Consider the following 14,110-nt stretch of genomic DNA (forward strand, 5'->3'; position numbering starts at 1 on the left):
AACATTGAGAATGAAATAATAAAGGCCTGGTGGTTAATTATTTACTTTATAATTAAAAATGTACCAATCACTAACCAGGATCCCTAGAGGTTAACTGCGCATTTAATTTACAGCTCATTTTCCAAAAGTTGGGTATGAAATTGTTCATCACAAATCTGTTAGTATTTTGGGAATTCATGGGATTTTTAGAAAACAACCTTCTCTTAAACTCCCATAAAACCACGGGAGTCTTGTCATTGATTTAATTGGGAGCAGGACTAGGCCTTAATCATGAATGATAGTTCAAGATGAATGTTAGTGCAAAGGAAACATTGGGGATCATTAGATGAAGGGTGTGTTGTTGAGTGTTTCCATACTATATCCTTACTTTCAGGGATTTATCCATTTCAGTTTTCGATCTGACATTTAATTAGCTATGTTTTGTAGTAAAGTTAGTTGAGTTATGCATGCATGACTGACTTAGTTATCAGGGGAATGTGTGTATCTTGCAAAATGTGCATTGAATGAGATGGTGTTCTGCAGGAGCTGTTAGTGGCTTGACCACTGCCACTTATTCCTTGAATATAATGTTAATTTGATCTCTGCACCCCATTTATGTGAAAGTTAAAAAATTGTGTATTAACTTAACTATGAAAAAGAAACAAAAGAACTGTGTGTGTTGTTTTTTTTTTTTAAAGTGGGACATTCCAAAAACGTTGTTTACAAAGCAGTGACAACTTCAGCTGTGCTAAACGGTCTCCTAGCAAGTTTAACTGTCTAGTAGAGAATTCCTTGCTTCATAGACAAATTCTCCAATGGTGCAGGGTTAATATAGTTAGGGTTACCATTAGTCCGGATTCTGCCGGACATGTCCGGCTTTTTTGAGTTAAAAATAGTGTCCAGGGGGGATTTGTAAATGTCCGGATTTCCCCCCCATGCAGAGCGCGCGCGGCTGACAGGGCAGCCGGCCGGATCCTGCCACTCGCACGGGGCTCCGGCAGCCAGAGCCCTTCCTCCACTTCCCCCTCCTCTCCCCTGCAACTTGAGACCACTCCCCTCCTCTCTCTCCCTCCCCCCCCACTGTATTCGCAGATCGCTGGCCGGCACAGGCCTCCGGCAGTCTGGAGCTCCGACCCTGCTCCCCTCCCCCTGCTGCCGAGCGCGCTGCTCTGCAGCACGGTAAGGGGGCCAGGGGGTCAGAGAAGCGGCAGGGAGGTTCTGGAGGGGGTAGTCAAGAGACAGGGAGCAGCGGGAGGGTTGGATGGGTCAGGAGTTCGGGGGGGGCGGTCTGGGGGTTGGGGGTGTAACGTTTTGGGCAGAGGGGGGGGGGGGGGGGGTTCTGAGGGGGCGGGAAGTGGGAGGGAGTGGAAGGGGCAGGGGCAGGGCTAGGGCAGGACAGGGGTGGGGCTAGGGCAGGGCTCCTCCCGTCCTCTTTTTTGATTGTTGAAATATGGTAACACTAATATAGTGGCTCTTATGCTGGCTTTCTCCTAGCATGCAGTACGACCAGCATATCCTTTGCCTGGGTTCCCAGGAGGGAGTTTAGCAGCCAGGGATCACCAGGCATGTCAGGTGTAAAGTAGCACAGTCTTGAGGTTCGGGTTGCCATCTGTCTAGTTTTCACCTGGACAGTCTGGGTTTTGGCTTGCGTGTCCAGATGCCATTTGACAAGACCTGATCCCCAGTTGTTGTTGTGGGTTTTTTTTTTGTTTGTTTGTTTGTTTTATCTGGGGGGAAGCGAAGCAGGCGGTGAGGCCTCAGGAGTCTGGTTACCAGCCATTAGAAAGGTGGCAACCCTACTTGAGATGGCTCCATTTTACACTGGGGTTTAGCCTGTCTTCCAGGCAGACTTGGGATTTGGAGGCAAGGTTGAAGAGGGGACATAGAAATGTACCTTTGGATACCTTCTAGTTCAGCATGAAGCTCAGTTCAGCTAGACCATAACTGGATCATCTTTATTCTTACAAGTATAAAGAAACACACATTCTATCAGGCTCTTGTGCTGCTGCCTGTCACTGTGGGATCATGTCTACATTAACTTTTATATTGTAAGCTCTTTAGGGCAGGGGTTATATTTGTTCTGTTTGTACAGCTCCTAGCACAGTGGGGTCCTGGTCCATCACTAGGGCTTCTAGGCACTCTCACAATACAAATAAATAGTAATAGTAACTCACATATGTATGAGCATAAAAACACTACATGTATATTAATATAATTCTATTTCCTTACCTATGTGACAAGTAAAACCTTATCTTAATTTGTACTGAAAGAATTAAAAAGCCTAATCTACTTTTTCACTACTTCTGCTTGGTGATGTCTTTGCTTTTCAGCATGGGCAGTGAATAGAGACCAGGTGCTCAGATAGTACAGAGATGAGAATATGGTATACCGATTGATAGACACTAACCAGTTTTGTATTTTCATAGTCAGTTCCCACTTCCAGCTTCTCCTGGACTAGCACAAGGCTGCAATGTGTGGGTTGCAAATCCTGCAGAGAAACATTGATTTGTTAATTCCAATTAAAACATTTTATTCTTTAAAAAATCATGGAAACCTTTCTACTGCGCCTATCTGTGACCTGATAGCGAATCTTTAGAAGGTTGCGTCAAGCGTCTAAGCATATTTTCCAAGTTGGACTGGGTAGCCTCATTGAGCTGCAATAGTACGGTATAAAGCATTCTGTGAACAGTGAGTGCAAAAGAGCATATGCAACAATGGCCTAAAAGATTTCCACTGCAGAATGGACTTAGGGTAAAAATGAGGGAAGGATGTCAGATTGCATTAATTATTAAACGTTCCATCCCTATCCATCAACAGATTGGAAACAAGTGTACCATTCCCCCACTGCCCTGTAAGCACCCAGTACCCCTGACATTCAAGGAGAGAGTAATTTAATTTGCTATGCTGTCTTAATCATGGATGGATGTACAGCAAAATCTGACATTTTTATCTAGACTTTATTATGTAAAACAATGGGCTGGGGGACCCAGTTTATATTGCACTGTTGACAGCTGATGTTTTTCAATAATTTTTTGTAGCAGCAGAGGGGTGTCTCTCCTGCTCCTATAGAGCTACTGCTGCAAAAGTGACAGTACGTAACAAAGGAGGGTGGATAGATATAGTGGAAGTCGGCATAAAATGCTGAGCATGTGATATAAGGGAGTCTCACAACTGAGATACCTGCAAGGTACTAGCTTAACATTTGACGTATCAAAAGAGCATTTCATTATTGTTTGTACTAAAACAGGTCAGTGGATAGACCTCATTACCAATTCCGGCAGTGGAAAGTCGTTGACTTTAAAATGCAGTTCATGTGAGTTGGTTTGCTTTTAAAATGCATTGTAGGTTCTAGTTCAGCTCTGTTTTGTTTGATTGTTTAGGGATTTGGGGTTTGTTTTTTATACACCCTGGATCTTGGGAGGTAGTGAATAGATCTTTGCTATGATGCCTCATAATGTATCAAGTCATTTTGAGCTGAATGTAAAAGCAACAGTTAACTTTGTTAAGCACAATAAAGTCAGGAAATACCACAGTCTTACAAGAACTTCAACGAGCTTTGCAGGTAACCAGAAAAGAGGCACCAAGAGGAGGCAGCCTCAGTGTTAGCCAGCAAAGGCTATTTACAACTTTCTAGATAATCCTCTGCTACTTGCATTGCACCTAGAAATGTATGATAAGCCAGGCCAGAGCACAGAAGTTACGTGCTCTTTTGGCCTGACCAATTTAATTCATCTGGTGATATTTTCTACTAGCTGAAGCTTCTGGGTGTTTTGTTAAGCAGAGGACATGGCAATAGTTCAGCCTGTTCCTCTGCCATGGCATCTGCAAAGTATAGACTCTTCTGAGTGGGGGACATCATGGCACAGATTCTGTGCCCACTCCTCAAGCCCTGGCTATTAGCTACCCCCACTTTGGGGCTGAGTGGAACTGTTTTTTAGGAGAATGGGAAAACAGATATTATATGTATAAAATACATGTTCTTGGTCTCAAGCTCTTTGCCAAATTTATGTCAGAGTCAAATCTTTTACTACTCATGTGATGTGATATGGGAAATAGAAAAAGTTTGCCAGCTCCCAATTGGTTTTCACCTGATTGTTTTAAACAGAACAGTTTGAGGAGACAAAGAAAAAAGAGAGTGAGAGGATAAATCCTTTAAATGTTCTCCATCTGTTTTTGTCTGGGGTGGTAATCCACTGGGAGAAAGAGTGACAGTTTTCAGGATAGGTGATTATTAGGGCATGATAGTTGCGGAAAGATAAGAAGTCCATAGCTGTGCCTCCTAGAGCAGAGTGCTAGAACTTTGTGTAGGCTTCTAAACTGAATCAGCTGTTCCCCCTTTGATTTTTAAATCGTTTTTCAGTATAATTTTATTTAAGGATAAATATCAGATCCCTCTTTCTCTCCCTCGAGATGCAAACTGTCATTGAGTAGGGGGGCAGTTCAAACCAGTCAAACTCTTAATTTTTTAAACTGGAAACTTGTTTTAAACATTAAAAAATTTCAATACTGGCAAGGTATGGTTATTTTCATTTAAAAAGGAATCCAAATTGTCCTAGGAATGATAGACAATAACAAATAAAATAATAGACAATATTAATTAGACAACACCTTTGTTTAAGGATAGAGATGCAGTGAGATCTTTGAAATGTACAGAGTAACCATACATAACAGTACTTTTTTTTTTTTAATAGAGTTGGCCATTGTACTTTACCTAACTTCAGTGTAATATTATTATCCTACTTTCATTGAACTCCTGGTGAGCATTCCTTTGGGTTCTTAATCCTTAGTTCACTGTTCATTCTTTTTCACTTAAGAATGATCATAATAAGGGCTTAAATTCAGCCAGAGCTGTCTAGATCAGAGCTCTGGTAAAGATTTTTAAACCTGTGGGGCTAAAGCCCCAAGCCCTGGCATGCCTCCTCCCTCACAGGGCTAAAGCCCTGAGACCTCTCCAGTGTGCAGCTGAAGCCCATAGCCCCAAATGGGGAGAGGGAGCATGGGGAGCTCTGGGAAATATTGTTTGAGAATTAAGCCCTGATCATAACCATGTTCTACCACTTCTTTATGGTTAGTAATGCCTTTTTCTGAGAAAATATTCCTGAGTGAAACTATTATTTGGTAATGCTACAATTTACCCAAGAAATAGGCATTTAGGGAATAATAAAGCATCCAGGCATTTGACTCTTTCTATTGTAAATATTTTTGTTGTGGGAAAGAAATTATATGTGTTTAGCATCTTTCCTATTGTAAAGCTACAGTGGCATTTTAATAATAATAAATTGAGGAGACTTCACTTTGTTTACAAGTTAGCAGGATCAGATGTAGGTTGGATATTCAACTATTTCCTTCCACCATAGAACATAGGTGCTGGAACTAGGGGTGCTGCTGCACCCCCTGGCTTGAAGTGCTTTCCATCATATACATGGTTCATAGTTCTGGTTCAATGGCTCTCACCACCCCCACTATACAAATGGTTCTAGCACCCATGCCATAGAAAATGCTGATAAATCCACTGTGAACAACTGTAATTATGCCAACAACACAAAAGCCACCACCACTGAATAGCAAGAGGCTCTCTAGTTAGCAGTCAGCAAAAAGGCAGAGGATTAAAGGGGGTGGAGACTGAATTACCTTCCTATCCTAAAGCCTGTCTCTCAAAGTCAGGGCTGATGTACCATGGCAAAGCAGTACAGGAAAGCTTGCAGTGCCACTGCCCATGCTGTGTGTGTTCTGGAAATAAACAGAAGACTTTGCTCCCTGCAAATCTTTCTGGTAACTTTCATAAGCACTAGATTCACACACACTAACAATAGCATTCTGAGCTGACTTTGCAATTGCAGATCTCAACGTGCAAAAAATTAGACATGATACTGATACTCAAAGAGGTGGAGTGGAATTTTCCAAGGCATTTAATAGAATTGGGAACCCAATTCTCATTAACATTCAGTGAGTTGGGCACCTAACTCCTGTAGGTGCAATTGAAAGTTCCACCTAATAACATGAGGCTGGAGGAACTTCATGTTGTATTTCATTGATCCCAGAAGTATTGTCCCTAGAAAACAGTAATTCTACTGTTACAGGAAAATGAGTTGGGATTAAATTACTATTAATTGTCCTATTATGGTAGCACCTAAGGGATTTAGTTATGAATTAGGAACCATTGTGTGAAACCCTGTACAAACATGACAATGAGTATTTAGAATAAATGTCTTTGTACATATTTCAACAAGGGAGAAGATTAGACTGGTCATGGTCTCTTTAGACCAACTCAATTTGTTTCATACAGTTCCACCATATGACAATGCTCTCTCTATAAACAATTAAATACTTTGCATTTTATAAAATCTCTGCCAGGGTGTTCATAAATATGTCAGGTTAAAGAGTTGTCCAAAGTCCATTCTTGTAAATTAATGAATACAGAAAAATGTCTGATTTACAATGCACAGTAGTCATGAGCACACCTATTAACCATGACCTTGAGGAGGCTTTGCTGCCACATTCATGTTGTAGCATGAAGTGACAATCATCATACATGGTGCCTTATCAGACCCCAAATTTTAAACAGTGGTCTTGCATCACATTCCTTGTATTTGTTAAAAATAGAATTCAGAGCCCACATTCAGTGAAGCAATTGTATCTAGTGTGTCCTACAAACAAAGAGTAAATCTGACAGGCTATCAACCCTCCAGTGGTCATTCTGAAAGCACAAGGTGACTGTAAGACCAAAGCTCCATAAAACATTTGTAGTTTTGGCACGGAGTCCAAGGGGAACATGCTCAGATTCTGTGCCACAGCAGGTGCATGTGACTTGGAATGTTTTGCAGCAGAGTTAATCTTCCAGTGTAAATAGATGCAGTTGTGTTGCCACTGCTGAGCAGGATTAGATGATTGTGACCACAGTTTAGTGCAGTGAAGAGTACTACATTCAGTTGAAGTTTCAGGGGGAAGAGGGTTAGGGAAATGCATGGAATCAACCTTGGTGTTTTGGTTAGAGTCCAACACAGCTAACACCTCTTATGACAATTGTCATGGGCTCTTTACAAGCATTCAATAAGTTGGTTTTACATGTGACCTAGGCACCATTCTAGAGCATTGATTGACTACAGAGTCTGAGCAAAGAATGCCATCTGCAAAAGCACGGATTCCTCTTCCTGCAGTACTTGGCTTTTCCTTGGAGGTCTCCCACGTATTGATCCACATGTAGCTTGTGAGCACCAACAAGATCCAGCAGTAAGGTGGAATGGATATACACTAGTTATTCTGTGTGTGGAAAAAGTAAAAGCCACCTATACAAGAACTTGACCATGAAAGTTTGAAGCTCTTTTGAAAATCTCATGTTAGATGGGAGGTGAGGGAAGGAGGAGAGAACAGGAAGAGTGTTTTGGTTAGAGTTGGGAGTTATGAATTTATGTAAGAGAATAAGTTCTATGCCTGGAAATGAAAACTGATGCAACACATGACTTACTAAGCCAACAGCTAGACAAGCCATCTAATCAATAGGGAAAAATCAGAAATATTAATAAGGAAGCAAAAAGAACACTAGAACTAAGTGGAAACAGCACTCTAGACCAGAATGGCATGTCACTCATATTAGCCACAGGGCTTCCAAGCTGAGGCTTTTATCAGAGCTTTAGAGAATTCCCTGATCTGCCTCTTCTGCAACAGGACAGTTCCTAACAGGGGGGAGAAAATGAAGCTCATTTGCTCCTTTAACACCATGTAAGGCTATAAAGCACCTTAGGAGTAGCACAGCATGAACTTCAATATATCATCTATTGAGACACAAGACTTGCATCTGGCTAAAGCTTTTACACAGCAGGCTTATTCCTGCTCCTGTTGAAGCCTATGGGAGTTTTGACACCTTAAACAGGTGAAGGAACAGGCCCTTACTGGCATGAGTAGTCCTAGTGAAATAAATGGGTCTACTTATGTGGCCAAGGAGCTATCTGTAAAAGAATTGAGCCGTTATACATATTTATATCAAATACTCTTGATTCAAGATGAATAACATCCATTTTTAAAACCCAGAATCTTATCTAGTGTACATCTGCATAGAGCTACTGAGGTCTATTTATACCAGCTGAGAATGTTCCTGGCTAACTCCTTGTCTGGACACTTATTCCATTTTAGTTTAATGCATTTCCTGAGCAGGCAGACAATCTCATTCCAGAATAAGGAAGTTATTCAGAAATATCTAATCATGGAAGTCCATGTGTAGACAAGTCCTAATTAGGATCTGTGCTTGGTAGATTTTTTGTACAGTAAACACTAGCAGAAAAATACTGCTGTCTCACTTTGTGCTTGCTATGAGAAAAAACACAGCCTAATAGCATAACAGGAAATAACTTTATTATAAAATCTGCATGTAAACAAGTAACAAATTGAGTAACAGTTAATGGAAGTGCAAATTAACTTCATAAAATGATATTTATTCTGTATCTAACTATATCTATTTTGCTAACTCCCATTCTAATGCTGTTTGAACTGCTCCCCCCCCTATTTAAATTTAAAAAGTATTTCATTGCTTTTTTTAATACAAAAAAGTGTACGAGCCTGCGTACAAACGTTTTCAAGTTTTGCTCTGCAAAGGAGACAAGTTTTTTCACTTCCTATCATCCTTTATCTTTGCATCTCTGGTATCCACAGGACAGGAGGACATGTAACAAATGTACACAGTGAAAACGAGGGCATATGAAGCCACTTGTTTAAAGTTAGTTCATTTACTTGCACACACTGATGCTTAAACCATTTACCACTGAAGTGAACATGGTAATACAACTTCCAGGTCTTGCTTATGAACCATAAGGCAGTACAGAGAGTCCAATAAGTCATTCATTTTTATGACCATGTAGGTTTGTCCACCCTTTTCATAAGTCAAATGCTTGTTCACAACCCATGTGCAGCATCTGGCCTGGCTGAAAGATTCTAAAGCACAGATAAATCATGGCAAGACTTTGACTTTGCCTTGAAAGCCATCTTCTTATTGTTCTTTGCCACAATTCTCCCAAGGAATCGCTTTGCCTTTTTGCTTATGCTTTCTCTTCTTTTTGTGTTGGCCATTCTCCGGGCATTGTCTTCCTTACTGTCTTTGCGAAGTCTGATTTGTCGAATGATACCTTCAAACAGGTCCTTCACATTATGATGAAGAGCAGCCGATGTCTCAATGAATTTGCAGTCAAACACCACAGCACAGGCCCGTCCCTCTGGAAATACAGAAAGAGGCAAGTGAGTGACAGTAGAATGAGATTTTCTCTTCATGCACATCAGCATCCAAAGGTGCAATGTGACTTAAAAAAACCAAACACATGCACACCTTATTAGGGGAATAGGGCCTTTATACCACTATTGTACTTTGATGCATGTTGAGATGAATTTCCAGTCATAGAATCAGAACTGGAAGGAATCTCAAGAGGTCATCTAGTTGATTCCCCTGCATCCTCAGATCCTTGAAAAGACTGGGGACAGCCTTCTCCAAGATAACATGCTAGGATTGGATGTCTCAATTCCACCAATTTGATGGAACATAAGGCAACAGACAGTCCCTCAAATAGCATGGCCCACTATTGTTCACAGTTTAAACAAGATGTGCGAACACGCTTGTACAAGAGTGCAGCCAGCATAAGGCACAGAGCAGGTATCACCATTTCTTTCAGGTGAAAGCTCTGGTGCAGCTGTACTGTCACATTCTGCAAAAGCTGTAACCAGTGAATTTTCTAAGATCATTCCAAATAAAGCAGGTTACAGCTTGGAAGGCCAGATCACCAGACCATAGCTAGCAGTCAGGAAAGCATAGGTCACTCTGGTGTAGTGAGGTCTGCATCCACAGTAAGAGGTTACAACTCTAATATTTCAGAGATAAAGCTACTTTTCACCATTGCTGAAGCATGAATTTCCATGTTCAGCTTGTGGTAAAACAATGACCCTGAAGTTGTAAACTTAATCAACTTGAGCAGAGCAAACCACATCAATAAAGAGGCTCACTGCTGGGGCAATAGAGACTTTCTGGGCACTGCACCAGCCCACAAGCAAGTGACTGCTCCATGTTGCCTGGGTTGAACAACCTGTGCAGGCATAGTGGGCAGTCTAAAGCAGGGAATGAGAGGACACCATGACAGAATCAGACTGAAAGAGCTAGTATCTCATCAGGGTACTGATGGTATCTTGTAACATTCCACCTAGTGAATATAAAAATGATTTTTTTAAATGTGGATTCAGTGCTGATGTGGATTCATGCAGATGCTTGGTTGACAGTCTTGGACATTGAAATACACAGAAAAGTGTCAGCATGGACTTAAGCAGGGCAAGCGTCCCCACATTGCCCTGCCAACATATCTCCATCCCATCATGAGATCACTTTATAGGAGAAAGGATTGTTCAGTCTATATGGTCTTGCCCTCAGCAGAAATTGCCAGTTGTGGGTTTTGTACCTCTGTGCATTAGGAACAGAAATGGACACATCAAGTCATTTTATAAGTGTCCTTGGGCAGCCAGAAGATGGCTAATGACTTTCAGTCACTATTGACCTTGAGATGCATGCAGTAGTACCCTGAAGCTGCAGCTCTAAGCCACTCCTTTACTACTGCAGCTTCAGGGCACTATGCCAAGGATAGTCAGAAATCAACCAGCTCTGCTTCTCTGACAATTTGCTTCTCTGTGCTCCAAACTCTTTAAACATGGAATGTCTATAAACCAGACTCTTCACATCATGTCCCTTTCTGCAGTAGAACAGGATTCTTTGCAGCCTTAGTTATTAACTTTGACTTGAATTCACAATTCAGTAGCATCTCTTACCATCTACTGAGACTTCTCTGGATCGGACGAGGTCACTTTTATTCCCTACCAGAATGATGGGAATATCTTCTGTTTGTCTTGCCCTTCTTAGCTGAATTCTCAGTTCTGAGGCCTTTTCAAAACTAACTTTGTCTGTCACTGAGTACACAATAATATAGGCATCCCCCATTTTCATACAATGATTCTGAAGCCACTGGCTGTCATCCTAAAAGGAAAAAAGAATGGAACCATTTATTGCATTGAAAATACATAAAACTAAACATTCTAATAAGTGAATGATTTTGGAAACCCTGCTACAGCTAGTTTTCTTGCAATTCTTTTATATGACATTTTAAGTCCGTATTAAAAATTTTACTAAATCATTCTTGGGAGGGAAAAATCCCAGTTTTGGAGGTTCTATTACGAAGTAAAAGCTTTTCTATTTCCATAAATTGCATCAATGCCTGGGATGGGCCAGATTGTGACCCCCTTACTCTGATGGATAAGCAGCTACTCCCAGGACTGCCTCATTGGCTTGAGGGAGTCTGCTTATTCGGGTAACTCCCCAACAGCAGGAGTAAGGGGTTCAGTCTGGCCCTAAACTTGGTCTGAAATAGCCTAGCTACTTGAAATGTACTCTAGAAAACTAGGTGAATGAATACAGAACAAAGAATCTCAATATTTTCTATTAGGATGTTACTTAACAATGAGTAGCCATACACAATCATCTTATTCTGAATCTAGGCCTAGGCTGTGCAATTAACAAATAACCCATAAATAAAATGAACTATTCGTACCTGCTCCCATATGTCAAACACTATGAGAGAAGCTTCTTCTCCATCGACTATAATCGATCTGTTATATGTATTCCCTGTAGAGAGAACATTTTAAATTATTAGACTTCATTGCCAAGATTTTTGCAGTCAATCAGAACACTTAACACCTGACTGACTAAGGTAGAGTGATTATCAGTTATTGCTTCCAAACTGGTTCTTAACTAATTTACTATTAGTAGATATTTTCATTAGGGCAATAGAGAAGTTGCATGGTATGTGCAATATATAAAATACTGTTTGTCTCTAACAAATTTTGAATTCAAAAATATTTTTTTTAAATGCTTCTATGTTCGAGTACTGACCTAAGCCAAGAAAAGTAGGTAAATTCAGAGTAAAGGCCATCACTCCATCCTTCACTCACCATGTTATACCTCGTTATTGTAGCATATATTTAAAAATAATCTTTACTCAAGGCATTCTCATTGACTCAATAAGGACTTCAGGATTGTGCCCCAGGGTATAGAATATCATGCACTGAAGTCTCACCCCAAAGACTCCCGCAGTCCAGTCGCAATACATAGGCACAACTATATAGAGAGTGAAACTTAACTCTGCATTTTCCTGCTGTTTGGGTTTAAGTGAGAACCCTCATTATTTTAGGGAGGCTTTTTTTTTTTTAAACTTAATGTCTGGCTTTTTTAGGAGTAATGTTTAAAAGTGCCTTGATTTCCTTACTCCCGATGAGCAAAACTGAACTTTGCTTCAGGGCAGTTCTAGTCAATTGACTGCCATCTATGTCCTCAATAAGACAAATTTAGAAACATACTATATGGAAAATGGGGATAATGATACAGCCCTCCTTTGTAAAGTGCTTTGGGTTCTACTGATAATACCCAGCTGTTATATTGAGTTTATTTGTTGCATGAACCTTTAAACCATCTAATGGGACTGTATTAAATTATTGAAAAATTAGTTTGTTCAGTAACCAAACTGTAAGTGTTAAGAAACTTAACTGTTTAAGATTAACAATTAAGTTTCTTAATCATAAAAATTCTTTGTTTATTCTATAGAACAAAGCCCTGAAACTAAGGCTTTCCTTATTAAGAGGAACATGTAATGAGGATCCCAAATCAGCTACATTTACATTACATTAATAATAATGTATTGATGTAACTGAGTTAATAGTCAACTATAGTCACACTGAATATGCATTTATACATTAATATGCTTATGCAAGCCTATTAGTGTGTGAATACATATTCATTTTGTTGAACCACACATTGTGTTATATCCTATACTCGTCTATGTCTATATGTAATATAGATGTGAGCACATGGCGTTTATGGACACACTACACGTCCAGCTCGAGAAGGGGTCTGTAAATCCCTCCGCACTAAAGCAGTAGTTCAAGGCCAGGCACTGTTAAAGCGGCGGCTCTGTAGCCAAGCTCCAGCCTGGGGCTCGCTGTCTGGGCAGGGCGGGGAGGGGGTGAGTTGCTAGCGCCGGGGCGCTACGGCTGGGGACAGCGCCGCTTCCCCCCTAGATCTCTCGCAGCCCGCGGCTCAGCCGCCCTCACCTGCCTCCTCCGCATCGGGGCAGTCCTCCACCCCGCCGAAGATCCTGGCCAGGCTGGTCTTGCCCACGCCGTGCTCGCCCAGCAGGATCACCTTGTAGAGGTTGCTGTCGGAGTCGCTGCCCGAGGAGATGACCGAGTCGGAGGAGTCGGACGCCCAGCTCTCCCGGTCCGGGTTGTACGAGGTGCAGCGGACCAGCGGGGAGAACTCGCCCAGCAGGTCGCCTGGCGGGACGGACGTCTGCAGCTCCCGGTCATCCACCGGCATGCTCCGCCGGTGCAGGTGCTGGTGGGCGGCGAAGGGCGTGCTGCAGCGCCGCTTCTCCAGGTAGCGCAGCTTGTCCCCGCGGTTCAGAGTCATGGGGGCGCCTAGCTGCGGGGAGAGCGACCCGGGCGGTGTCAGGCTCCGCAGCTCCCCGCCTGCCCCTCGTCCTGCCAGGCAGCGGGGCGCTGAAACCGCCTCCTCCCCCCACCCGAGCTCGGCGGGACCCCGGCAGCTTCCCCCACCCCCTCCCCAAAGGCCTGGGTCCGCTCCCGGCCGGCTTACCTGGGACGGGGCCAGAAGGGAGACGGGATTCCCCGGCGGTGCCTGTCGCCACGCGAGCGCTGCTCCTGCCTCCAGTCACTGCTCCTGGCAGCCCGCGCCGCCTCGCTCCTATTTATGCCGCGGCCAGCCCGGCCCTCCCCGGCGTGACGTGACGCTGAGGCAAAGCCCGGGACCGCCCCCGCTCTGGAAACCCGGGGGGGTTCCAGGCAGGCAGCTGGGGCACGTCCAGGCGCCCTGTACACACCGGGGCGCAAGGGAAAGCCCGGGTTGTGGCCTCTCCTTGGCGAGCACCCAGGGGTCCGGCTCCGGGGCATCAATTAGTTAATGCGCGTCCAACGCCTGGAAGCTGTACAGCGGGATGGAAGTGCTGATAATGGTTCCTGTAAGCCAGCGGTCTAAGGTATCTGGCTCATCACTGCGGTATCTGCTGTCTTTAGCCCTAGTTACACAAACATAAATAAACGT

General features: G+C 42.7%; 1 protein-coding gene across 1 annotated transcript; it reads right to left on the bottom strand.

Annotated features, from left to right (window-relative positions):
* Positions 1–8,311: 8,311 nt before the first annotated feature.
* RRAD (RRAD, Ras related glycolysis inhibitor and calcium channel regulator) lies at positions 8,312–13,782 on the bottom strand. The gene is made up of 5 exons (XM_034788493.1): positions 13,646–13,782; positions 13,102–13,471; positions 11,547–11,620; positions 10,771–10,975; positions 8,312–9,182 (listed from the first exon to the last, which is right to left on the bottom strand). Exons 2-5 carry the CDS (start codon positions 13,457–13,459, stop codon positions 8,905–8,907), a joined length of 915 nt encoding a protein of 304 aa, XP_034644384.1. The 5' UTR covers positions 13,460–13,471; positions 13,646–13,782; the 3' UTR covers positions 8,312–8,904.
* Between the last annotated feature and the right edge of the window lie 328 nt (positions 13,783–14,110).

The sequence above is a fragment of the Trachemys scripta genome, chromosome 13 (assembly GCF_013100865.1).
Source record: "Trachemys scripta elegans isolate TJP31775 chromosome 13, CAS_Tse_1.0, whole genome shotgun sequence".
In the NCBI taxonomy this organism is placed as follows: domain Eukaryota; kingdom Metazoa; phylum Chordata; order Testudines; family Emydidae; genus Trachemys; species Trachemys scripta.

What these genes read in the sequence shown, in the direction of transcription:
- RRAD (XM_034788493.1), bottom strand. Translation starts at nt 13,459, where the DNA reads ATGACTCTGAACCGCGGGGACAAGCTGCGCTACCTGGAGAAGCGGCGC. An exon ending in CCCCGATGCGGAGGAGGCAG is followed by an intron (nt 11,621 to 13,101) that starts GTGAGGGCGGCT and finishes TTCTCTCTACAG; the next exon opens with GGAATACATATAACAGATCG. An exon ending in TGTTTGACATATGGGAGCAG is followed by an intron (nt 10,976 to 11,546) that starts GTACGAATAGTT and finishes TTTTCCTTTTAG; the next exon opens with GATGACAGCCAGTGGCTTCA.